The sequence below is a fragment of the Suncus etruscus genome, chromosome 15 (assembly GCF_024139225.1).
Source record: "Suncus etruscus isolate mSunEtr1 chromosome 15, mSunEtr1.pri.cur, whole genome shotgun sequence".
Taxonomy (NCBI): Eukaryota; Metazoa; Chordata; class Mammalia; order Eulipotyphla; family Soricidae; genus Suncus; species Suncus etruscus.
In genome coordinates, this window is record NC_064862.1 from 27840591 (window position 1) to 27864615 (window position 24025).

The 24025-nt window shown below is 49.8% G+C and overlaps 1 protein-coding gene across 2 annotated transcripts in view; it reads right to left on the reverse strand.

Annotated features, from left to right (window-relative positions):
- Positions 1-24025, reverse strand: part of ANAPC5 (anaphase promoting complex subunit 5) — an 82041-nt gene that overhangs the window by 3023 nt on the left and 54993 nt on the right. Inside the window, exon 17 of one of the 2 annotated variants that reach the window (XM_049788785.1) lies at positions 23000-23217. In XM_049788785.1, coding sequence (XP_049644742.1) covers positions 23006-23217 — 212 coding nt within the window. In that variant the 3' untranslated portion in view covers positions 23000-23005. Of the gene's footprint in view, positions 1-22911; positions 23218-24025 lie in introns of those variants that run through there. The other variant, XM_049788784.1, reaches the window with a different exon arrangement.

Genomic DNA, 24025 nt, shown 5'->3' on the forward strand with positions numbered 1-24025 from the left:
ATGAGACCACAGTTCCCCAAGCATGACAATGAGTAACTCGTGACCACGAATGTGGTCCAAAACCAAAACACACACACACACACACACACACACACACACACACACACACACAGCATGCCAAAAGAAAAATTCCACATATGGTCCCCTGAGCACCACTAGGTATGACTCGATAAGAATGTTTTAGAAGGGGCTGGAGAGATAGCATGGAGGTAAGATGTTTGCCTTTCATGCAGGAGGTCATCGGTTCAAATCCCAGCATCCCATATGGTCCCCCGTGCCTGCCAGGAGCAATTTCTGAGCCTGGAGCCAGGAATAACCCCTGAGCACTGCGGGTGTGACCCAAAAACCACAAAAAAAAAAAAAAAAAAAAAAAAGAATGTTTTAGAAATGTAACTGATTGTTGTACAACACTGTGTCTTTAATTAATGCCACCAAATTGTAACCTGAAAATGGTCATTTTGTCTGGAGCAACAGTACATTGGGGAAGGCACTTGCCTTGCATATGACAGACCTAGGTTTGATCCCAGCACCCCATAAGATCACACCTGTGCCTGCCAGGAGTGATCCCTGAGAGCAGAACCCATAGTAAACCATTAGCACTGCTGGGTGTAGCCCAAACACCAAAAGCAAAAATTTTAACAAAGGTTGTATTTAGGCTATGTCTATTTTATCAAAATTAAAAATAATTTTTGAAAGTGTAATAAAATACCATTTTTCAACAATCAGATGAGAAAATGTATTAATTTACAAATTAATCAAATCACAAACCCACACTAATAGCACTTCTTTTGTTTTGTTTTGTTTTGTTTTTTTGAGTCATACCCAGCAGCACTCAGGAGTTAATCCTGGCTCTGCACTCAAAAATCGCTCCTGGTAGGCTCGGGGGACCATATGGGATGCAGGGATTAGAACCACCATTCTGCTGCATGCAAGGCAAACGCCCTACCACTGTGCTATCTCTCTGGCCCTAATAGCACTTCTTTGGCAGGACTCTGAGAAGTACAAATCAGTACCATCCTTTAAAAAAGGAAAACAAAAAAAGATAAGAGAAATTTGGGGACCAGAGTAGGGCATTTGCCTGGCACATGGCTGACCCAGGAAGGAGCCGGGTTTGATCCCTGGCATCTCATAAAGTATCCCAAGCCTGCCAGGAGCAATTTCTTCTTCTTCCTTTTTTTTTTTTTTGGGGGGGGGGGGGTCACACCTGGCAGTGCTCAGAGGTTCCTCCTGGCTCTACGCTCAGAAATTGCTCCTGGCAGGCTTGGGGGACCATATGGGATGCCGGATTCAAACCACTGTCTTTCTGCATGTAAGGCAAATGCCTTTTTCCATGTTATCTCTCCAGCCCCAAGGAGCGATTTCTGAGCACAGAGCCAGAAGTAATCCCTGAGTGCCACTTGGTATGACACAAAAAAAGAAAAAAGGAAGGAAGGAAGGAAGGAAGGAAGGAAGGAAGGAAGGAAGGAAGGAAGGAAGGAAGGAAGGAAGGAAGGAAGGAAGGAAGGAAGGAAGGAAGGAAGGAAGGAGAGAGAAAGAGAGAAAAGAAGGAAGGAAGAGAGAAAGAAAGAGAGAGAGAAAGAAGGAAGGAAGGAAGGAAGGAAGGAAGGAAGGAAGGAAGGAAGGAAGGAAGGAAGGAAGGAAGGAAGGAAGGAAGGAAGGAAGGAAGGAAGGAAGGAAGAAAGAAAGAAAGAAAGAAAGAAAGAAAGAAAGAAAGAAAGAAAGAAAGAAAGAAAGAAAGAAAGAAAGAAAGAAAGAAAGAAAGAAAGAAAATAAAATTTGGGCCAGAGAAATAATACAGCAGGTAAGGCACTTGCCTTGTACACAATTGATCTGGGTTGGATCCGGGCACCCAAGAATCACCACGGTAATTCCTGGATGCAGAGCCAGAAGTTAGCCATGAGCATCACCATTTTAAAAAAAAGTTCAAACAAAATTCCATGTGCAGGTATCTTTAGCTTACCAATTCTGTACCTGAGCATTCCTCCTACACACCAGTTCCCCCAAGTCAGAACGTAACAGGCACAGGACCAAGATGGAATGACCACCCAGGAACTGAGTGAGTAAAGAAGCCCGGATCCCAGGGAGAAAACCAGGTAAAAAGAGGCGAGTCGCCATCTTCCCAGATGTTGCTGCACAGGAAAGAGCAATGCTCAACTGAGGGCCCCTTGGCTGCCAGGCGTTCACTTCTGTGAACTAGCTCAGCATGCTGCTGCCAATAGAGGCAGAGAAGGCTTCTGAACAGCTGATAGAAAGAGGGGGTGAGGGGAGGCACAAGAACTGTCACTCTGTTTACTTTTACTCGGTTTTGTTATTTTTTGTTTTGGGGCCACAAGGTGATTTTCAGGATTTACCCTGGCTCTGCTCTCAGGAATCACCCCTGGTAGGGCTCAGGGAACATATGGGATACCAGAGAACAAACCTGGGTCAGCCATGTGCAAGGCATAAGCGCCTTACCTGCTCTGTTGCTCCTGCTCTGAGTTTACTTTTACTTGTGGATCCTCTGAAGACAGTGACTCTTTGAAAATAGATTCTTACCAACAGTTAAATAAATTGAAATAGGACATAGAGTGCTATGGGACAATCAGGGGCGAGAGGCAGGGAGAGGGCGCAAAGAGGCTCTGAAGAAGGCACAGACCCTTACTGCAAACTGGGCCTCCTGATGGATGAATTATACCCCAAGTTCAATGTTCTCTGGGGCCCCACCCGCTGCCATTCTGCGGATATCCTCTTTGTGATCCTTATCACAAAGAGAAGCGAGGTGGGGGGAGGGCTCTCCTGCTTGGGTCCCAACCTCTCTGCCAACTTAGGTCACTTACCCGCCATTTTCATTTTCTAGTCTCTCTTGCCTAAGAGTCGTGATGACAAAATAAAGCTAACGGTGGTGGGTGATAGTACTGTGGGGAAGGCACTTGCCTTGCACACAGCCAACCTGGGTTCAATACTTGGCACCCCATATGGTCCCCCAAGCATGCCAGGAGTGATCCCCGAGTGCAGAGCCAAGTGTAGGAGTAACCCCTGAGCATTGCTAAGTGTGTCCCCAAACAATGTAACACAAGAACAAAGAGTTGTGACCAGTTTGGGGGGGTCACAGGCCCTAGTATAATCTGATGGAACTACTCATTTTTCCCCTTGGGGGAAGACAATAGTTTGCAAAACAGCCAGAGCTAACACTCAGCTAACTAAGCACTTTAGGTCTACCTTGGCTCCACAACTCTGGTCACAGGGGTCACAGGCATAGGTCCTCCAGGAAGGTGGTCGCACTGAGCAGAGTGCCAAGAGAGCTCCCCCCACACACCCTGGAGCCTGGAGCCTTCCCCCAGGAAGTCCAAACAGTCCAAATAAAACCAGGCCCCCTCCTAGGGCAGTTCATCCCAGAGCAGATGGAGCAGCCGCTCACCTGGGCCAGGATGAGGAAAGGCTCTTTCCTGTGCCAGGATGCCGAGTGGCCAAGCCTGAGGTAGTGCTTCCACTTCCTGGGCCCCTGTCCAAGCTGCCCTACTTCCCTCAGGCATGGCCACTGTGCACACAGGCCTGACCGAGACACCCTTACAGGGTTCCCTGAGCTCGCCAAGTCCTGGGCACCTCAGGACAACAAAGAGGCCTGAAATAGCTATGAGGATCCTGCCAAGGCAGTGCCATCCAAGGGAGAGATGTGGCCAGTGGAACCCTGGCTCGCTGGAGGTCGCCTCAGGGAAGCTCCCCGCATCCAGGGTGCACCCAACAAGTAATTACTGAGCATTTACTCTAAGCAAATAGAATCTTTGAGCAGAAGCAACAAAGCAGACATGACTTCTATAGAGCAGGCTCAAAAGGCGGCTTTAATCCTGTGGGGGGTCTGGGAGCAGGACTGGTGAGAAACTTCCTGAAGGAAAAGGAAACCCAGGGCACAGGGGCTAAAGCAATAGCACAGCAGGGAGGGCATCTGCCTTGCACAGAGCCAGCCCAGGCTTAAGCCCAGGCACTCCAGATGGTCTCCTGAGCCGAGCCTACCAGGAGTAACTCCTGAGAGCCAGAGGGCTCTAGGCACTAATGGGAACAGCCCAAAAGATGAAAACATAGGCAGGGACCAGTCAGGCCTGGGGTGAAATGCATCAAAAAGGCAACTACAGGGACAACATCTTCTTTAACAAAAAAACAATTATTAAGAATTAGTTCCGGGGGCCGGGAAGGTGGCGCTAGAGGTAAGGTGTCTGCCTTACAAGCGCTAGCCAAGGAACGGACCTCGGTTCGATCCCCCAGCGTCCCATATGGTCCCCCCACGCCAGGGGCGATTTCTGAGCACATAGCCAGGAGTAACCCCTGAGCGTCAAACGGGTGTGGCCCAAAAACCAAAAAAAAAAAAAAAAAAAAAAAAGAATTAGTTCCGGGGGCCGGGCGGTGGCGCTAAAGGTAAGGTGTCTGCCTTGCCAGCGCTAGCCTAGGACGGACCGCGGTTCGATCCCCGGTGTCCCATATGGTCCCCCAAGCCAGGAGTGACTTCTGAGCGCATAGCCAGGAGTAACCCCTGAGCGTCAAACGGGTGTGGCCCAAAAACCAAAAAAAAAAAAAAAAAAAAAAAAAAAAAAGGATTAGTTCCAGGGACCAGTGCAGTGGCACAAGAGGCAGGGCGTTTGCTTTGCACGCTGTTAACCTAGGACGGACCCCAAGCCAGGAGCAATTTCTGAGCATAGAGCCAGGAGTAACCCCTGAGAGTCACCAGGTATGGCCTAAAATCAAAAAAGAAATCAAGTATGAGGTAAAGATATCTATCTTCTCGGGGCCGGAGAGATAGCATGGAGGTAAAGCATTTGCCTTTCATGCAGAAGGTCATTGATTCAAATCCCACCATCCCATTTGGTCTCCTGTGCCTGCCAGGAGCGATTTCTGAGCGTGGAGCCAGGAGGAACTCCTGAGCACTGTCGGGTGTGACCCAAAAACCAAGATATCTATCATCTCCACTATTATTACATAATATAGTTTTGGAAGTCCTCATCTCAGCAATAAGACAAGATAAAAAAAATGGGGGGGGGGGGGCGGCAGAGTGGTAGAACAGCAGTAGCCGCTAAGCCAGCATCAACTCAAATTCGATCCCTAGCATCCCATATGGTCCCCCGAGACAGGAGCAATTTCTGAGCACATAGCCAGGAGTAACCCCTGAGTGTCACCAAGTATGGCCCAAAAAGCAAAAAAAAAAAGAAAGGGGGGGGACACCGAGAGATAGCACAGCAGTAGGGCATTTGCTTTGCATGCAGCCGACCCAGGACAGATGGTGGTTTGAATCCCAGCATCCCATATGGTCCCCCGAGCCAGCCAGGAGCGATTTCTGAGTGCAGAGCCAGGAGAAACCCCTGAGCATCGCCGGGTGTGACCCAAAAAACAAAAAAGAAAAAAAGAATTAGTTGTAGAAACGGGCCATGGGTCCTATGGGCCAACAGGCCTCTTCTCCTGGACAGCTAGAGAAACACTCTCCACATGCCCCAACTTCTAAAGGCTGCAGACATGGCCTTTCCCCAGCTGATGGGGTTACCATCAGGTGATCACTATGGACTGAATGCAGTACAAATATTGTCATAAATGCTGATGCATGTACAGGAAGGGCACTGGGGAAACAAGGAGGGACTAAGGTGCCTCCAAGATGACTTTGCAAACAGCAACAAGTGATAGATGCCATCCCTGAGCAAAGAGGGAGACTGTGAGTGCTTCTCAGCAGCACTCAGGGGTTTACTCCTGGTTCTGTGCTCAGAAATCGCTCCTGGCACACTCGGGGGACTATATGGGATGCTGGGGATCGAAACTGGGTCAGTCCTGGATTGGCCATGTGCAAGGCAAATGCCCTACCCACCGTACTATTGCTCTGGCCCCCATGAGTAATTCTTTCACACCACCAGGTGTGGCCCAAACCTCCCCTCTATCCATACATACTACAGAATTACCCACATAGCCTTACTATAGGCCTACATACTATGTATTGTAAACCAAGTTCAGGCCAGACCCTCTCTAACAAAAGGGAACATCCATTCCATTCTTTTTTTTTTTTTTTTTTTTTTTTGGTGGTTTTTGGGTCACACCTGGCAGTGCTCAGGGGATACTTCTGGCTTCATGCTCAGAAATTGCTCCTGGCAGGCACGGGGGACCATATGGGACGCCGGGATTCGAACTGATGACCTTCTGCATGAAAGGCAAACGCCTTACCTCCATGCTATCTCTCCGGCCCCATCCACTCCATTCTTGTGTGAAAGTGGCCAAGAAGGTATAGTGTCGTACAATGCTCAGAAAAGAATGCATAAAATTTGGGCATGCAAACATGGATTTGACTTAAGGCATGAGAGCTGTAACCTTTGCCTTTCTTGTTTACTGCTGAACCCCGGAACCTAGAACTTTCTAGAACACTGTTAGCTTCAATAAATACTGGCTAGCGGATGTTGTTTATACCATTCATTCAAGGCTGCTCAGAAGGTTAGATGCTTTCTTTCGCTGCCCTGGCACCTACATTCCTTCACTCAGATAACTGAGTCTAATTATGTTGGGAACCCACCCTTCCTTGTAAAAGGTGCCTCTGGAGGAGTTCAGAGGGACAAGTTGTTCCTTTGCATGCTTGCAAGTGAGATACAACAGTTAGATCCCCAGCACCCCATATGGTGCCCTGAGCACCTGGAGGAGTGATCCCTCCTCAGTTCAGAGTCAGGAGTAAGCCCGGAACACTGCTGAGTGTAGCTCCCTGCCTCCAAAATAACTCCAAATACCAGAAGTTACTGCCAAGAAAATACTTAGGTGGTTATCAAGTTCTAGTCCCCAAGTCCTATAATTTATATTTAAAAAAATAGATTTGGGAGAGCGGAGAGATAGCATAGCAGTAGGGTGTTTGCCTTGCATGCAGATGACCTGGGACGAACCTGGGTTTGATCCCCAGTATCCCATATGGTCCCCTGAGCCTGCCAGGAGCAATTTCTGAGTGCAGAGCCAGAAGTAACCCAAGTGCCGCCACGTGTGGCACAAAAAAAAAAATTGGGGGGCCAGAGTAATAGTACAGGAAGGAGGAAGTTTGCCTTGCACTGCTGAATATGGCCCCAAAACAAAAACAAAACAAAACAAAAAAACCCAACAGCAAAACAAACCCAAAGAACAACAACAAAAGTGTGTACAAAGCCTTCCAGCACAGGGAGCAAAAGAGCCAGCTATTGGCATGCTCGCTTTCCATCTCAGTATTGAGTAGAACAAGTGGACAGCACTTTGAGGAGATCCATGAAGGGCTGAAAGAGAAATCTGGTTTTTGTTTGTTTGGGAATCACACCTGAAATGCTCAGGGCTCACTCCTGGCTCTTCACTCAAAAATCACTCCTGGTGGACATAGGGAACCATATGGGATGCCGGGGGTCAAACTCCAGTTGGCCAGGTGCAAGGCAAACACCCTACCTGCTGTGCTACTGCTCCAGCCCCAAGGCTTTGAGCATACTCTTGAGGGCTGTGGACAGTGTAGCTGGTAGCTTGGGAGAGGACAGGACCTCCCAAAACCAGTCCAGCTTGGTCAGGATGAGAATGAGTTGACAGTCCTAAATGTTTTTCTTTGTGGGGTGAACTTGGGGTCTATAACCAGGAGTGCTCTGTGGCTGGAGATAGCAAAGCGGTAGGGCATTTGCCTTGCACGCGGTAGACCCAGGACAAATGGTAGTTCGAATCCCAGCGTCCCATAAGGTCCCAGAGCCTGCCAGGAACAATTTCTGAGCCAAGAATAAACCCTGATTGCTGCTGGGTGTGGTCTAAAAACAAAAACAAAACCAAACAAACAAACAAACAAACAGGGAGTGCTCAGAGGGCCCATGTGGTGCTTAGGATCAAACCACCTGCAAGAAAAACGTCTTTTTTTTTTAAATTTTGGATACATACCCAGAGGGTTCAGGGGTTACTCCTGGCTCTGATCTCAGAAATTAATCCTGGCAGAGTTGGGGCTGGGGATAGAACCCAGATCAGCCACAAGTTAGGCAAATGCCCTTCCAGCTGTGCTATTGCTCAAGCTCCAAGGAAAGCATCTTAACCCCTGTACTTACAGGTATCTCCAGCCGCCCATTGCAAAGGAGGAAGGAAATGAAACCATTTGGAGTCCCCAGATGGCTACTGTTGGAAGAATGTGGGTCCATGAGGCCACCACAGGTCTCCAGAGCCAGAGCATGCAAAGGGTGGGGCGGGGATGTCTGGGACAAAGGAGACCAAATTCCTTCCTTCCCTCCTTCCCTCCTTCCCTCCTTCCCTCCTTCCTTCCTTCCCTCTCTCTCTCCCTCCCTCCCTCCCTCCCTCCCTCCCTCCCTCCCTTCTTCCTTCCTTCCTTCCTTCCTTCCTTCCTTCCTTCCTTCCTTCCTTCCTTCCTTCCTTCCTTCTTCCTTTTCCCAGTGAATTAGGGAAGGCAGGCAGGCTACCAACAGAACTTCAATTTCAAAAAAAAAAAAGAGACACTTGGACCCCAACATTCTGCAGCCTGGGAGTTTGAAGACAGGGGCCAGCCCAAATCTCAGGCAGCAGCATCGTGCCCACCCACAGCCCTTCTCCCTCCTTCCCTGCCAGTTGGGGGTGTTGCTAAATCTAGCTCCCTCCTTCCCTTCCCCAGCCTTCAGCACAAGGCGCCCATGCAGAGGGCAAGGAGGGGCCAAAAGCCCACATGTTGGGGCCTAAGTCTGTCCCCTACACCTGAATCCTGAGGACAGAGGAGGATCTGGGATGAACCTCAATAAAATTTCTCCTAGCACAGAGGCCAAAACCTAATACACCTCAAAGAAATTTAAGGAGGTATTCTTTCCTCCATACTCTGCCCCCCCCAAAACCACAAGCTCCCCATTTAAGCTTCTCCAATAGACTCACCTCGGGCAGCAGCCCTTCTCCACCCCCTTGCTGGATATCCATGATCCAATCCACGTGGGAATGGGGCAAGACCCCAACTTCCCTGGGCACCCCACCTACTCTTGGGGGTCCGTCTCTCCTCCCCAGGTTGAAACCAGCTTTTTATCTCCGCCACTGCCATCTCTCAACTATTTACAGAAGCCAATGAGATAAAAAGAGAAAACATAAAAATAGTTGCTCAGCAGCTTTCAGGATGGGGTGAGGGTGGGACTATCACTGAGTTGGAATTTTCTGTCTTTCCTTTTTGAAAGGGAAAATCACTAGAATTGCTTCTTTTTTCCTAAGTGCCAATGCTCCCCCCACCCCCAGACATCCTCCCCACGCCCACCGCCATTCTTGGACCACTGACCTGGCAGTGCCTTGGGGAAAGGGCCAGGACCCTCTCAGCTCCTAAGGCAGGATGGTCACTAGCACCCCAGAGTGTGGGGTTTGGTAAAAGAGTACTAGGGTGCCAGAGCCAGCATGCCCTCCTGATCAGCCTCCTCTCAGCCTTCCCCCAAACACCAGCCCACCCACAAAACAAAACTTTAGTTTCTCTTGAGGTCTCAAACATTTTGAAATTAGAGGGTAAAACAGGGGCCGGAGAGATAGCATGGAGGTAAGGCGTTTGCCTTTCATGCAGGAGGTCATCGGTTCGAATCCGGCATCCCATATGGTCCTCTATGCCTGCCAGGAGCAATTTCTGAGCCTGGAGCCAGGAATAACCCCTGAGCACTGCCGAGTGTGACCCAAAAACCACAAAAAAAAAAAAAAAATAGAGGGTAAAACGAAGCAGCCACACTACAAACAGGACTGAGCCAGAACACGCGGGATGAAACCACTCCTTCCTCATTCTGGCTACTGACAGTGCCCCAGCTCCGACTCCCCTCTGCAAACAGGGAAGGAAGAACAAACTGCGTTTCACACTTGCTTTCTCAGAGCAGAGACCTTTCAAAACTATTTCCACACCATAACCTCCCAGAGAAGAGAAGTTCTGCTCCCCAAGAAAACAGGCCGCACTTGCTGGTCTTCTGAGACCCAAAAGCTTGGGAGGTGTGTCTGGGCACAGCATGGATGTTGGGGTCTGCAGCCTGGATTTTCACATCTATAAAAGGGAGCCCCTTGGACTAAAAGACAGGCTTTGCATGCGAGAGGCCTGGGTTTGATCCCTAATACCTGTTCCCCTGAGCAACCTCCGAGAACCATGAAATATGACAAGGGAAAAAAAATGCTAATTATAAAATAATGGAGCCCCAAGATCTGGGAGAAGGTGGCAGTTAATCATGTCCTGCCCAGGAAAGAACTCATGTCCGTCATGTCCTTCCACAACGTCCCCAGCAGCACACAGGCCAGTGAAGCTCTCTGCTCCTTCCAGCCTCCTCCAGCTCTTTCCATGCTGCCAAGTTCTACTTCCTAGAGAGCATTTCTGGCCAAGTCCTGAGGAGGCTGGGATGCATCAACACTGGGCCATATAGCTTACCTGGAAAAAGTCTCCTGAGAGATACTTATAACATCGACTCTTTTTGTTTTTTTGTTTGTTTGCTTGTTAGGTTTTTTTTTTGGGGGGAGGCCACACCTGGTGACGCTCAAGGGTTACTCTTGGCTGCACTCAGAAATTGCTCCTGGCTCGGGGCACCATATGGGACACCGGGGATCGAACTGAAGTCTGTCCTGGGTCAGCCACATGCAAGGCTAACACCCTACTGCTGTGCTAGCACTCAAGCCAACATATCTGACTCTTAAACAACCTCATGATGAAAAAGAATGAAACGAAAAAGAAGAAAACCTTGTAATTCTAGGGCCAGAGTATTAACACAGGGAGGTAGATCACTTGTCTTGCACTCAGCCAACCCAGGTTTGATCTACAGATTCCATGTCATTGTTCCCCACTACCAACACCCCCTTCCCAGGCCCTCCAGGTATACTACCTGAGAGCAATACAAGGAGTACCAGCAGAACCAAGGAGTAAGCCTTGGCCACCAAAATCTTGCGATTCCTAGGAGGTGATTGGTTTAGCAGGGATTTTAAAATTTTGCAGAGAGCTAGAGCAATAGCACACCGGGTAGGACATCTGTAGGGCATTCGCTCTGCACATAACCAACCCAATTCAATCCCCAGCTCCCCATATGGCCCACCAAGTCTGTGGTGAAATGATTTCTGAATGTAGAGCCAGGAGTAATCCCTGAGCAGTCATGGGTGATCCTCTTCCAAAATTAAAACAAAATATTGCAGAAGAGGGAGTAGCAGTGAAAGAATGTCTTGCACCCTGATGTTAATTGATTAGGAAGTTGAAGAAACAGAGATATAAGCATCGTGGCCTAAAGTATAATTTTTTGTTTGTTTGTTTGTTTTGGGGTCACACCCAGCAGCACTCAGGGGTTACTCCTGGCTCTATGTTCAGAAATCGCTCCTGGCAGGCTCGGGGGACCATATGGGATGCCGGGATTCGAACCACCGTCTTTCTGCATGCAAAGCAAACACCCTACACCTCCATGTTATCTCTCCGACCCCAGTATCTTTTATTTTATTTGGGGGAGCCATTCCCAGCAGCACTCAGGGGTTATTCCTGGTTGTGCACTTAGAAATCACCCCTGGCAAGCTCAGGGGACAATAATGGGATCCCGGAGATGGAACTGGGATCCGTCCTGGGTCAGCCACATGCAAGGAAAAGCCCTGCCCCTGTACTATCGCTCCAGCCCCCATAAAGAAATTTTTTATAGATCTGAAGAATAGTGCAGTGTTACCTGCACAAGTGGCTGACTGGGAGTCAATCACTGACACCACATAAGGTCCCCTGAGTCCCTCTTAAGCTTCCCTAAAGCAGAGTCAGGCATAAGCCCTGAACATAGTCAGCTATAGCCCCAAAGCAAAACAAACAAACAAAAAAATGAGAAGTTTTTTATAGTAAAAAGACACCCACAAGTCTATCAACTGACAATCAGAGTAATCAAAAGAGCTCTGTGCCTATGGGGGGATCCATTCTGACACAAATAGAATCCTGAAAATCAACAGCACAATGAGAAAAGCCAGACACCAGGGTTCCCTCGCAAAAACAGGTTAGTGAGATGAACAACGGAGCACAAAGCAAGAGCAATGGTTGCAGAAGTGGGGTGCCTGCCTCCCCACTTCCAGAGCACAACAATTAGGATGAAGGCTAGTAAGACAAGGGGCCGGGTCTGGCAGAACCCTTAGCCCCATCCCACCAGGCCCTAAGGGAAAGAACCTCTCTGAAAGAAGAAATGGGAACCACCTGCTTCCAGTGGCCACCAGAAGATGGCCAGTGTCTCCACATCAGGTTCAATGCCTGAGTCCTTCCATGGACCAAGTGAGTCACTCTGCATTCCACATCCAACATCCCACATCCCTTCCTCCAGAGACCCATGAGACCCATGCTGGGTCCAGACTACAGCTCTCCAGGATCAGCTCCTGGTTCGAACAGAAAGTCCATTCTGTAGATCAGCAGGTCCTAGTCACGCCCTCTACTCCCTTCACGCCTCCAGCTTTCTTTAGCACTCCACACAAAGGACACTCACTACCTCCAGGAAGCCTTCTAGATTCACATGGGTCAAGATTGAGTGATTGGGGAGTCAGAGCGGTGGCGTAAGCTATTGGACATCTGCCTTGCTCGTGCTAACCTAGGATGGACCAGGGTTCAATCACCCGGCGTCCCATATGGTCGCCTAAGCCAGGAGTGATTTCTTAGCATCACTGGTTGTGGCCCAACCCCCCTCCCCAAAATAAGACTAGTGATTGCCTTCTCTAGACCCACCCCAGCACTGCTGCTTTCAGTGTCACCCCACCCACCCACCCAATTTGTGGCTCCAGCCTGGTCTTTCTCCACAAGGGCACCACTGGCACTTCAGGCAGGGCAATTGTTCAAGTCTGCCAAGGACCTGAACTGCCCTCGAGAAAACTGGCGTCACCAGCTCCTGGCCCACCAGAAGCCAGGGCTGCTCAGTATCACTTTGACAAGCCAGTGTGGTCCCCACACTTTTCCACATGCTCCCCGGGAAGTGGGGAAGCGCCCCTGAGGAGAGCAGCTGCCTGGTGATTAAAGCATAAACTTGGCTCCCAGCCGGCTAACAACCTGAGACAGAGGCAAGAACATCAGCATCTCAGTGCAGACACTGGTGTCCTCCAGGGCCCTTTAGGAAACAATCTGGACCCACCCAGATGAGCCCCAGCTCTGGAACTGGCAAAGAGCAGAGGCTCTGGGGCCTGACAGGCCTGGGCTATCTGTGTGAAACCAGACAAGTTACTTAACCTCTCTGAACCCTTCTGTCAAACAATACTGACTCGGGCCCGGAGAGATAGCACAGCGGTGTTTGCCTTGCAAACAGCCGATCCAGGACCAAAGGTGGTTGGTTCGAATCCCGGTGTCCCATATGGTCCCCCGTGCCTGCCAGGAGCTATTTCTGAGCAGACAGCCAGGAGTAACCCCTGAGCACCGCCAGGTGTGACCAAAAAAAACAAAACAAAACAAAAAAAAAAAAAAAAAAATACTGACTCCTAGCAACATCAAGTCTGTGATAGCACCGCCGGTAGGGTGTTTGCCTTGCATGCTGCCAACCCTGGATGGACACAGGTTCGATCCCCGGCACCTCAGATGGTCCCCTGAGCCTGCCAGCAGCGATTTCTGAGCACAGAGCAAGGGGTAGCCCCTGAGCACTGCTGAGTGTGGTCCAAAAACAAAACTAAAATATAATTTTTTAAAAAAAAGTCTGCAGGATGGTTTCACTCTCCTGGTCTCTACCTCCTAAGATTTCGGTGCATTAAATAACACGTACAACATTGTATGTATATCAAGAACTCAGCAAACGTTCATCATACCGGGACCATTATTGCAGCGTGGATGCCTGGGAAAGGACGAGTTCCATTTTAATCCCCAAAATGCCCAGTGGGGTCCCAAGGGAGGCAATTGGGCTAGAAAGGTGCCAGCTGCAGATTAAGGCCCAAGGAGCTGGAGCTGGAGAGATAACACAGTGGTTCAATTTCTTGCATCCATAGGGTCCCCCAAACTTGCCAGGGGCGATTTTTGAGCCTAGAGCCGGGAGTAACCCCTGAGCATCGTCCAGTGTGACTCAAAAACCAATCAATTAACAAATAAATAAAAAATAAACTGCTTTGGCCGGAGAGAGTGTGGAGGTAGGGCATTTGCCTTGCATGCAGAAGGACGGCATTTCAAATCCCGGCATCCCATAGGGTCCCCCGAGCCTGCCAGGAGCGATTTCTGAGCGTAGAGCCAGGATGAACCCCTGAGCGCTGCCGGGTGTGACCCAAAACCCAAACACCAAAAAAAAAAAAAAAAAAAAAAACAAACCCTGCTTTAATTTAAAAAAAGGAAAGGCCTAAGGAGCTGAGAAGTGCTCTGGGAAGGTCTCCTTCCGTGCAGCACCCCTCAGCTACTACCCCCTAAAGTAAGTCCCCTTCCCTCTAGGACGTGGTCTGCGGGGTGGAGGGAAAGACACAGCTCCAAGGCAGGAAGTTTCTCCCCCCAAAGACCGTGGAGGTGGGCACGGCTGGTTGGTGGCTCCGAAGGCGGGAGGAGTGGGGGGCAGCGGGGCAGCGTGGTGCAAGAGGCCCGGGGCTGCCCGGCCAGAGTGGGGCGTCTGAACCCCGGCAGCCAAGTCCCCCAGCCCGGGCCCACACTGCGGTCCGGAGGTGAATTTAGGTCAGAAGGAACCGGCGGGCGGGCGAGGTGCAGCCGAGGGAGGGGGCAGGGGCGCGGGGTCCCCGCGGCTGCAGATTCGGGTGCCCGAGGGACCCCCAAGCGCCCCGAGGCTCAGCCCGGCCCCACTGTCAAAGCCCGTGGCCCGCCCGCCCGCCAGCGCCGGGCCCGCCCCTGTCCCCGTCCCCGAGCTGGGCGCGGCCCTGCCCTGCCCAGCCCGCCCAGCCCGCCCGGCCCGGCCGCCGCCTCCCAGGCCCCCGAGGCTGGACGCGGGACCCCCGACGCCGAGGCCCACGTGGCGGGGCGCGGGGCGGAGCACGTGGGCCCCCGGCCCCGGGCTCGGGCGCTCGGGCGTCGTCCGCCCTCCGGGCCGCGCGTCGGACCCCGTCCGGCCCGGCCCCGGCGCCTCCGCCGCTGCCTCCGCCGCCCGCTCGCGCCACTCACCAGGGCTCGGCGCCGCCGCCGCCGCCGCCGCCGCCTCCTGCGCCCGGGGCCGGCCGGCTGGCTGGCTGGCTGGCTGCTGGCTCGGCTCGCGCGCGCGCGCTCGGAATGCGGCCAGGCGGGAGCGCGCCAAGGGGCGGGGCCTCCCGGGCACGCGGCCCCGGGCTGCGCGCGGATTGGTCGAGGCCGGCGCCCCCCAGGAGGGAGGGAGGGAGGAGGAAGGCGGGGGCGCGCGCGGGGCGAGGTACGGGCGCGCGCGCGGGGCGGGGCGGGGCGGGGCGAGATCCGGCCGCAGAGGAGCAGGTGCGGGCGCCGGGACCACCTGTCGGGCCAGCCCGGATGCACTCTCTCCCTCTCTCCCTCTCTCTCTCTCTGCTCCTCTCCTCTCTCCTCTGTACTCTCTCCCTTTCCTCCTCTCCTCTACCTGTCTCTCTTCTCTCCTCTCCTTTCTCCTGTCTGTCTCTCCTCTCTCCCTTTCCTCCTCTCCTCCCTCTCCTATCTGAACTCTTCCTCTTTCCTCTCCTCCTCTCCTCTGTCTGTGTCTGTCTCTCTCCCACCCACCCACTCCCACGCCGGCTTTGTGCAGCCGAACCGAACACGGAAACTGCAGGGCGGAGTCAGAAAGTTCCCAACGCCTGCGGGACACCCGCCCTCCAGCCACCACCCGTGCACCCCAGGCTGTTGCTTCTACATTGGGGCGCGGCCTGGATGCCTCTACATGCCTGGACTCAGCTGAGCTTGAGTGCTGCTGCTGCTGGGGACACATATCCTCTCTTTCTCTCTCATCTCTCTCTCTCCCTCCCTCTCTCTGTGTTTCTCTCTGTCTCTGTCTCTCTGTCTCTGTCTCTCTCTCTTTCAGAAGATGGGTTGGGGCTCCGTGAAAAGCATCACATTCTCCCCAGATAATCCACTCTGGTCACTCTCATTTACAGGCCCCCCACACACACTGGTTTTACTTTCTGGGCTGGTCAGCAAGCCAGAGTGGGCCTTGGGGAACCTCAAGGACTGTGGAGCCAAAGCTCTTGGATGATCATCAATAAACCCAGAACTAAATCTAAAAGTTACTCCCTGGAGAACACTTCAGTGACTGAACACTCCCTCCCCTATCTACCCAAAGGAAATCAAGGTGAGTGTTGGGGGGCTGCAGGGGAAGAAGAGGCAGTGATTTCCCCCTCCCCAGCCCATTCCCTAGTCCTGCCAACAAAATGCTGAGCAAAGAGCAACCTGAAATTGGCATCTTTTGGGCATATTTGAGTGCATCGGATTGGATGCTTCTGGGTTAGCATCTCTGGGGTGGCCCTGGTAGTCCCCAGCTCTGCAGGTCCTCAGTAGCAGGGCATCCTTGACCCTTAGCACTGAACCCCCTGCTGAGCTGATGGGTACTGGTGTGTTTCTTTTTTTTTTTTTTTTTTTTTTTTTTGGTTTTTGGGCCACACCCGGTAACGCTCAGGGGTTACTCCTGGCTATGCGCTCAGAAGTCGCTCCTGGCTTGGGGGACCATATGGGACGCCGGGGGATCGAACCGCGAACCGCGGTCCGTCTCCTTAGGCTAGCGCAGGTAAGGCAGGCACCTTACCTCCAGCGCCACCGCCCGGCCCCACTGGTGTGTTTCTTACACACACACCTGGATCCCTGAAAAAGCCAAACTCACAGCCCACCAGGTATGATTTCAGGTCATGTACTTTATAGTTTTGGGGGTCACACCCCATGATGCTCTGAGCTTATTACTGACTCTCCATCCAAGCAAGTCTTCAGATGGGATGATGGGATGCCAGGAATCAAGCCTGGGTTGGCACCTGCAAGGCACGTGCCTTAATCATTTAACTACCTCTTCAGCCCCTTGCTTACAACCATTTAAAAAGGCAATGAGGGCCAGAGTAGTAGGACAATGAGTAGGGCATTTGTCTTGCACAGAACCGAGTTGGGTTCTATCCTCAGAATCCCATATGGTTGCTGAGCACTAGGAATGCCCCTTGAGCACAGAGCCAGGAGTAACTGCTGAGCACCATTATGTGTGGCCCAGAAACAAGCAAAAACGTCAGTGGGGGGTGGGGGAAACGTCAATAGGGGCTAGAGCAATAGTACAGTGGGTAGGGCATTTGCCTTGCACCTGGCTGACCCAGGTTCAATCCCAGTATCCCATATGGTCCCCCGAGCCTGGCAGGAGCAATTTCTGAGCACAGAGAGGTGTGACCCCCCCCCAAAGAGCCAATAGTACAAATTATTAATTAAAAGGGCTGAGTGGGCCAGAGCATAGTACAGCGGGTAGGGCATTTGCCTTGCATGCTGCTAATCCAGATTCCATCCATGGCACACCTCATATGGTCTCCCAAATCTGCCATGAGTGATTCCAGGATGCAGTCAGGCTTAAGCCCTGATTACTGTCGGGTGTAGCCCAAAAACAAAAACAAAAAAGGAGGGGCCAGGGCAGTGGCACAGGGCATAAGGTATCTGCTTGCTCGTGCTAGCCTAGGTAGGACTGCGGTTCGATCCCTGGCATCCCATACGATCCTCCACTCCAGGGGTGATTTCTGAGTGCATAGGCAGAAGTAACCCCTGAGCATCACATGGTGTGGCCCAAAAAACAAACAAAAATAAAAAAGGATGAGGTGGGGGGGCACAGCGATAGCATAGTGGCAGGGCATTTGTCTTGCACTCAGCTGACCCAGGACAGACCTGGATTCCATTCCTGGCATGCCATATAGTCCCCCTGAGCCTGCCAGGAGTAACCCTTGAGCACTGCCGGTGTGGCCCAAAAACCAAATAAATAAAATTTCTAAAAATAATAAAAAAGGATAAGTTATGGGACAGAAAGTACATGCATGTACTTGGCTCAGGTCTGATCTCCAGCACCCTCTATGGCTCCCCAGTCTTCCAGGAGTAAGCCCCAAGTAGTGGCAATGTTGTGCCCCCTCCAGAAAGAGGGATGAGTTAATAAATTAATGAATATGAATTAAATTAAAAAAAAAAAAGGGACAGGGCCAGAGAGATAGCATGGAGGCAGTGTGTTTGCCTTGCATGCAGAAGGGCAGTGGTTCGAATCCCGACATCCCATATGGTCCCCCAAGCCTGCCAGAGTAATTTGTGAGCATAAAGCCAGAAGTAACCCTGGAGCATTGCCAGGTTTGACCTCCCCAAAAGAACAAAACAAAAAAAAATGTAGGAACAGGGGCTGGGCGGTGGCGCTAAAGGTAAGGTGCCTGCCTTGCCTGCGCTAGCCTTGGACGGACCGCGGCGATCCCCCGGTGTCCCATATGGTCCCCCAAGCCAGGAGCAACTTCTGAGCACATAGCCAGGAGTAACCCCTGAGCGTTACCGGGTGTGGCCCAAAAACCAAAAAAAAAAAAATTTAATAAAATAAAATGTAGGAACAGAGAATAAAAAAAATAAAAAATTAGCATGTTTACAAAGATTTTTGGTTTATAGGGGGCCACACCCAGTGGCAATCAGTAATTATTCCTGGCTCTGTGCTCAGAAATTACTCCTTGCATGGATCAGCCATATGCAAGACTAACACCCTACCCACTGTGCTATCACTCTGGCCCTTTTATTTAATAAATTTGAAATAAGTGGCAATTTTATAATAGTCCACCGTGAAAGGTGGAAACATTGCTTTTTAACTTTTGGGGGCTTGGGGGCCACACCCGGCAGTGGTTAGGGGCTCCTCTTGGCTCTGCGCTCAGAAATTGCTCCTGGCTTGGGGGACCATATGGGATGCCGGGATTGGAACCACCATTCGTCCTAGGTCAGCCGCTTGCAAGGCAAACACCCTATGGCTGTGCTATTACTCTGGCCCTTTTTTTTTTCTTTTTGAGTTAGGGGTCATTTCTAGTGGTGCTTAGGGGATCATATGGGATGCCGGGGATTGAACACGGGTCAGTCATGTGAAAGGCAAACATCCTACCTGCTGTGCTATCGCTCCAGCTCCTGTTCTATAATTTTCTATTTTCCCCCTTATATGGGAGTTCAGGAGACCTCATTCAAATCCCAGTTTTACCAGCCCTGTTGCTTTGGACAGCGACTTGACTGTTTCCAGTCTGTCTGGAGCAGCTGTCAGAGGAGACCCTCACAGCCCCGAGTACCCACTCACACAGGCTGCACCTCAGCACATGCCCACTCACTGGCGCAACTCTGAATATACTTAGCACAGAGCTACAAAACGCCATCAATTATGTATGCGCCTGCTTTATAACAGTGAACTAGAACAAAGCCGAGGAGATCACAATTGCCTTTCGTTGACATTCAGTCCCTCTTAGGAGTCACCCCACAACCAGGAAACCATTTTTTTCTTGTAGATATGAAAATAAGAACAGGCTTTGCTTTTTTCGTTTTCTCCTCCAATAACACAAGAAAAAAAAAAAAAAAAGAACTATTCAAGGCAAACAGATCTTGTTGTCTTGACAACACAGACTGCCAAGAAAATAAGTAAACAAAGTATTTTCATCTTATTTTTAAGGAAACTTGAACAGTACAAGGGAGGGGCGGAAAAGTACAAGGGAGGGGCAGAGATGTAAGACTAGAAGATTATGCCACCCACTAAGATGGCATTATCAGCTCCTGCCAAGGACTTTTCCCTTCTGAGCTGTTCATTCTGCTACTGAGACTGCTCCAACTCCCAGCCTTGACCACTCGGAGATGGTGAGTTTAATCTTATCTATACACATTATTTGTTGAATTCCTTCTCATTCAACAGGAGAAGTAGAAAAAACTTGTCTTGCCCCACGCACACCCGCCAAAAAAGGGGAGAAAAACAAAATTCCTTGCAAAGTTGCTTCTAAACCCGCAGAGATGGGATTGTTGAGGAATCCCAAATATGAATAACAGAATAAAAAGAAGCCAGCAGGGCAAAGAGTGCTTTATTTGGTCTGAGATGTTGAGAAAAGCAAAAAAAAAGTGGGAGCACCCGAAACCATCAGGATGTTTAAAACTGAGTGGGGATGTTCCAGGTCTGCAGGCAGGCAGCCAGGACAGCAGAGCCATGATAAGGGGTCTGGAGGTTGGAAGTTGATCACAGGGGCTGAATGCTGACATCAGCGGCTGGGTCAGGCCAGACCTTGGAAATCTATGTCATCTCCTGTAAACTAGTGTTTAGCTAACACGTATTGGAGAAGGCTTGAATAGAAGTACATACACAACCGCCCGAAGAAGACTGAGCACTGGGATAAGTCAGCAAAGTGGGAAAGAATGTTCCCAATAACAGTAAGGTGCCTTTCAAAGGTGACTGGAAGTTTCAGGGCAATATTCAGCTCTGCAACTTTCTAGCAGTGTGTACCTAGATAAAAGAGTAACTTAATCGCCCATGCCTCAGTTTCTCCATTGCCTGTAAGGATGTGTTACTATTTATAAATAACTTAGACAGGGTCATTACATTGTTAGTGCTTTTGTTTTGTTTTCTTTTTGGCTTTTGGGCCACACCAGGCAGCGCTAAGGGGTTATTCCAGGCTCTGCACTCAGAAATCACTCCTGGCAGGCTCGGGGGATCATATGGGATGCCAGGGATCAAACCTGGGTTCATCCTGGGTTGGCAGCAAACGCCCTACTGCTGTGCCATCACTCTGGCCCCATGCTTTTGTTTTGGTGCTTTTGTTCCCCTCTGTCTTGGAGCAGGAAACAGCGAACATGATGAGCTCCCCTATGCCAAGCTAGTCCTGGCTCCTCTCACTTTCCCTTTAAGGAAAGAGCCTTCAGTCTCAGATATGAACCCAACTGCCTGGTAGCTACTAAGCTTCAATCCTCTCCTCACTAATCCCTTTCCTCTTTGAACCTCATCACAATTCTTACACCTAAGCTACCCCAAGTTTTACCCATTCCTTTCCCTATCAGATATTCCCTCAGGAAAAAGGCAATTGAACAGCTGAGTGAGAGGATCACTGTGGGGTTCAGTCGGCTATGCTTGCTGGAGAACACTCTCCTAAGTCATAGACTGCGGGGCGAGACTCAATCATTAGATCTGGGTTGAATTCTGCCACAGGGAACAAGCCAGCGCAGAGCAGTGTCATTTCACCAGGCTGTCAATCTTGTGGTCACACAGGGCTCTGCACTTAAGAGTGGTCCCAACCCACGATCAATTATTTCATCAGTTACTTTTGACTTCTAAGCCTTATGTTCAATATCTGTGGGATCAGTTGAGCAGCTTTGCCCAATTTCAAGGACCTTCTTATGCTGAAGCAGCAAAATTAAAATCATGTCTCAGGTTGAAAGATTTCTTCATTGTTTTTGGGCCACATCCAGTGGCACTCAGGGGTTACTCCTGGCTCCGCACTCATAAGTCACTCCTGGCAGGTTTGGGAGACCACATGGGATGCCGGGATTTAACCTGGGTTGGCTGTGTGCAAGGCAAATGCCCTACCCAGTGCTACCACTCCCCCTGGTTGGAAGATCTTAAATATATAATAAAAAATAGTAGCGGGGGCCGGAGAGATAGCATGGAGGTAAGGCGTTTGCCTTTCATGCAGAAGGTCATCAGTTCGAATCCCGGCGTCCCATATGGTCCCCCGTGCCTGCCAGGAGCAATTTCTGAGCCTGGAGCCAGGAATAACCCCTGAGCACTGCCGGGTGTGACCCAAAAAAAAAAAAAAAAAAGACAGAAGCGCCTTCTTTTGGGGCCGGGCGGTGGCGCTAAAGGTAAGGTGCCTGCCTTGCCTTCGCTAGCCTTGGACTGAACGCGGTTTGATCCCCCGGTGTCCCATATGGTCCCCCAAGCCAGGAGCAACTTCTGAGCGCATAGCCAGGAGTAACCCCTGAGCGTTACCGGGTGTGGCCCAAAAACCAAAAAAAAAAAAAAAAAAATAGTAGCAATAGTACAGTGGGTAGGGCACTTGCCTCATATGTGGCTGACCCAGTGACAGAGTGTCTGTCTTGAAAGTGTGATGTCCTGGTTTTACCTCTACCCACAAAGCTTCACTATTTTTTCCATTGCAAAAAATAGTAATAATAAATAATAGAATAATAGAATTATAATTATAATAGAATAATATAATAATTAATAGAATAATAATAAAAATAGTAATAATAAATTTTCGCTGTCTACATATATCTTTTCAAATAAATTTAAGGAAAGCTTTTTAAACATCAACATACCAATTACTGTCTCTACCTCTACCCTGAGTCTCTTCTTTTTCGAGCAGCTGTCTCTGGCCAGCAAACACACCCTAATGAGTGGGAGTTGTTTTACAGTTTCAAAGAGCTTGGAGATATGTTATTTCTCATGAGAAGGTTTAAATTTAATAGAGAAAGAGCCAGTGATAGAAACTGGGATATTTGCTTGATTCCTTGTTGCTGTTTTGAACTTAAAATATGGATTACTTTTCCTGTAAAAACTCAAGAATAAAGATAAATCCCTGAACAGACAGCAGGAAATGGTTTTGGCTTAATTGCAGTGAAGTACATGAATTATATACTCAGTGTGTTTGAGTGATGGCATCTTCACATGACTGAACTTCAAACCTGTTTTTAATTCATTTTTATTTTAGAGCTACTCCCAGTGATGCTCAGGATTTACTCTGGTTCTGCACTCAGGAATTACTTCTGGCAGTTCTGGGTGACCATATGGGATGCTAGCGGGATTGAGCCTAGGTTGGCTGTGTATAAGGCAAGTACCTTACCCACTGTACTACCATTCTGGCCCTCTGTTTTTAAGTTATAATCATCTTATTCATAATGAATTCCTATGATGACTTAAGTTATCACTTCTCTGTTTTGAGGTAGGTGAGAGGCCTCCCAACCAGTGCTCAGGAATTCCAAGGCTACCTCTGGTGATACTTAGTGAACTGGGAAATTTACTGGACAGTTCAATTCTATGGGCTCTCAAGCAGGGCCAGGAATGACCACTGAGTACAGAACCAGGAGTAAGTCCTGTGCATCTCTGGGTATGGACCCTCTTCCAAAACAAAAAGGTGTTTGCTATCAAAAGTAAAGGGGAAACAAAATAAATATATAGAGTCTAACAAAATTAAGACAAGTCCATAAGCATTCCATTTACTAACAAGGCAGACATCGAATACAAAACCCTCATGGAGGACAGGGTGCGGAAAAAGTGCAAACCTCGTGCTAGAGGTGATTGACCAGGGGCACCCCATGAGAGGGCAACTCTTGATGCAGCTGTCGGAAGAGCATGGCACAGCGGTTCCTCTCCTGGGTCTTGCCTAGGGTATGGTAAAGCCGGGCCTGGAAGTAAATAACGTCTCTCATCTTCTCTTTGCAGTCCACCTTCGCAAAATAGTTCTTGGCTTCACTGAGGTTTTCAATGGCGGCCTCCATCGCTGAGGGAAAGTAGGAGAGATGCCACCCATTTTAGCTCAACTTCATATACAGTTTTCAAAAGTTAATATACACTTTTAGCAATTTCACATGAAGCAAATAATTGTATATTCTATAATATGGGAGAGAAAATAAATGGGGTAGGAGGGACTTGGGCCACACCCGGCAACACTCAGAAATTATTCCTAGCTCTTGCTCAGAAATTGCTCCTGGCAGGCTTGGGGAACCACATGGGATACTGTGGATGACACCAGGTCCATTCTGGGTCAGCCACATGCAAGGCAAACACCCTATCACTGTGCTATTACTCTGGCTCCGAGAAAATAAATTATATATAAAGTCACAAGAAAGATGATTTTTAAGGTGAGGTTTATTAAAAATGTCTTCAGTGCTGGAGCAATAGCACAGCAGGTAGGGTGTTTGCCTTGCATGCAGTGAAACCAGGTTTGATCCTGGCATCCCTTATGGTCCCAAGTCTACCAGGAATGATTCTTGAGCACAGAGCCAGGAGTAAAAATAATAAAAAGGTCTTCAGTTGGGGCCGGCGAGGTGGCGCTAGAGGTAAGGTGTCTGCCTTGCAAGTGCTAGCCAAGGAAGGACCGTGGTTTGATCCCCCAGCATCCCATACGGTCTCCCCAAGCCAGGGTCAATTTCTAAGCGCTTAGCCAGGAGTAACCCCTGAGTATCAAACAGGTGCGGCCAAAAAAAACAAAAAACAAAAAACAAAACCCCCAAAAAAACGGTCTTCAGTTCTCATTTCCAGTTTGGTGCCTGTTAAAATAACTATTCACTGGTCTTTAAGCTTCATGC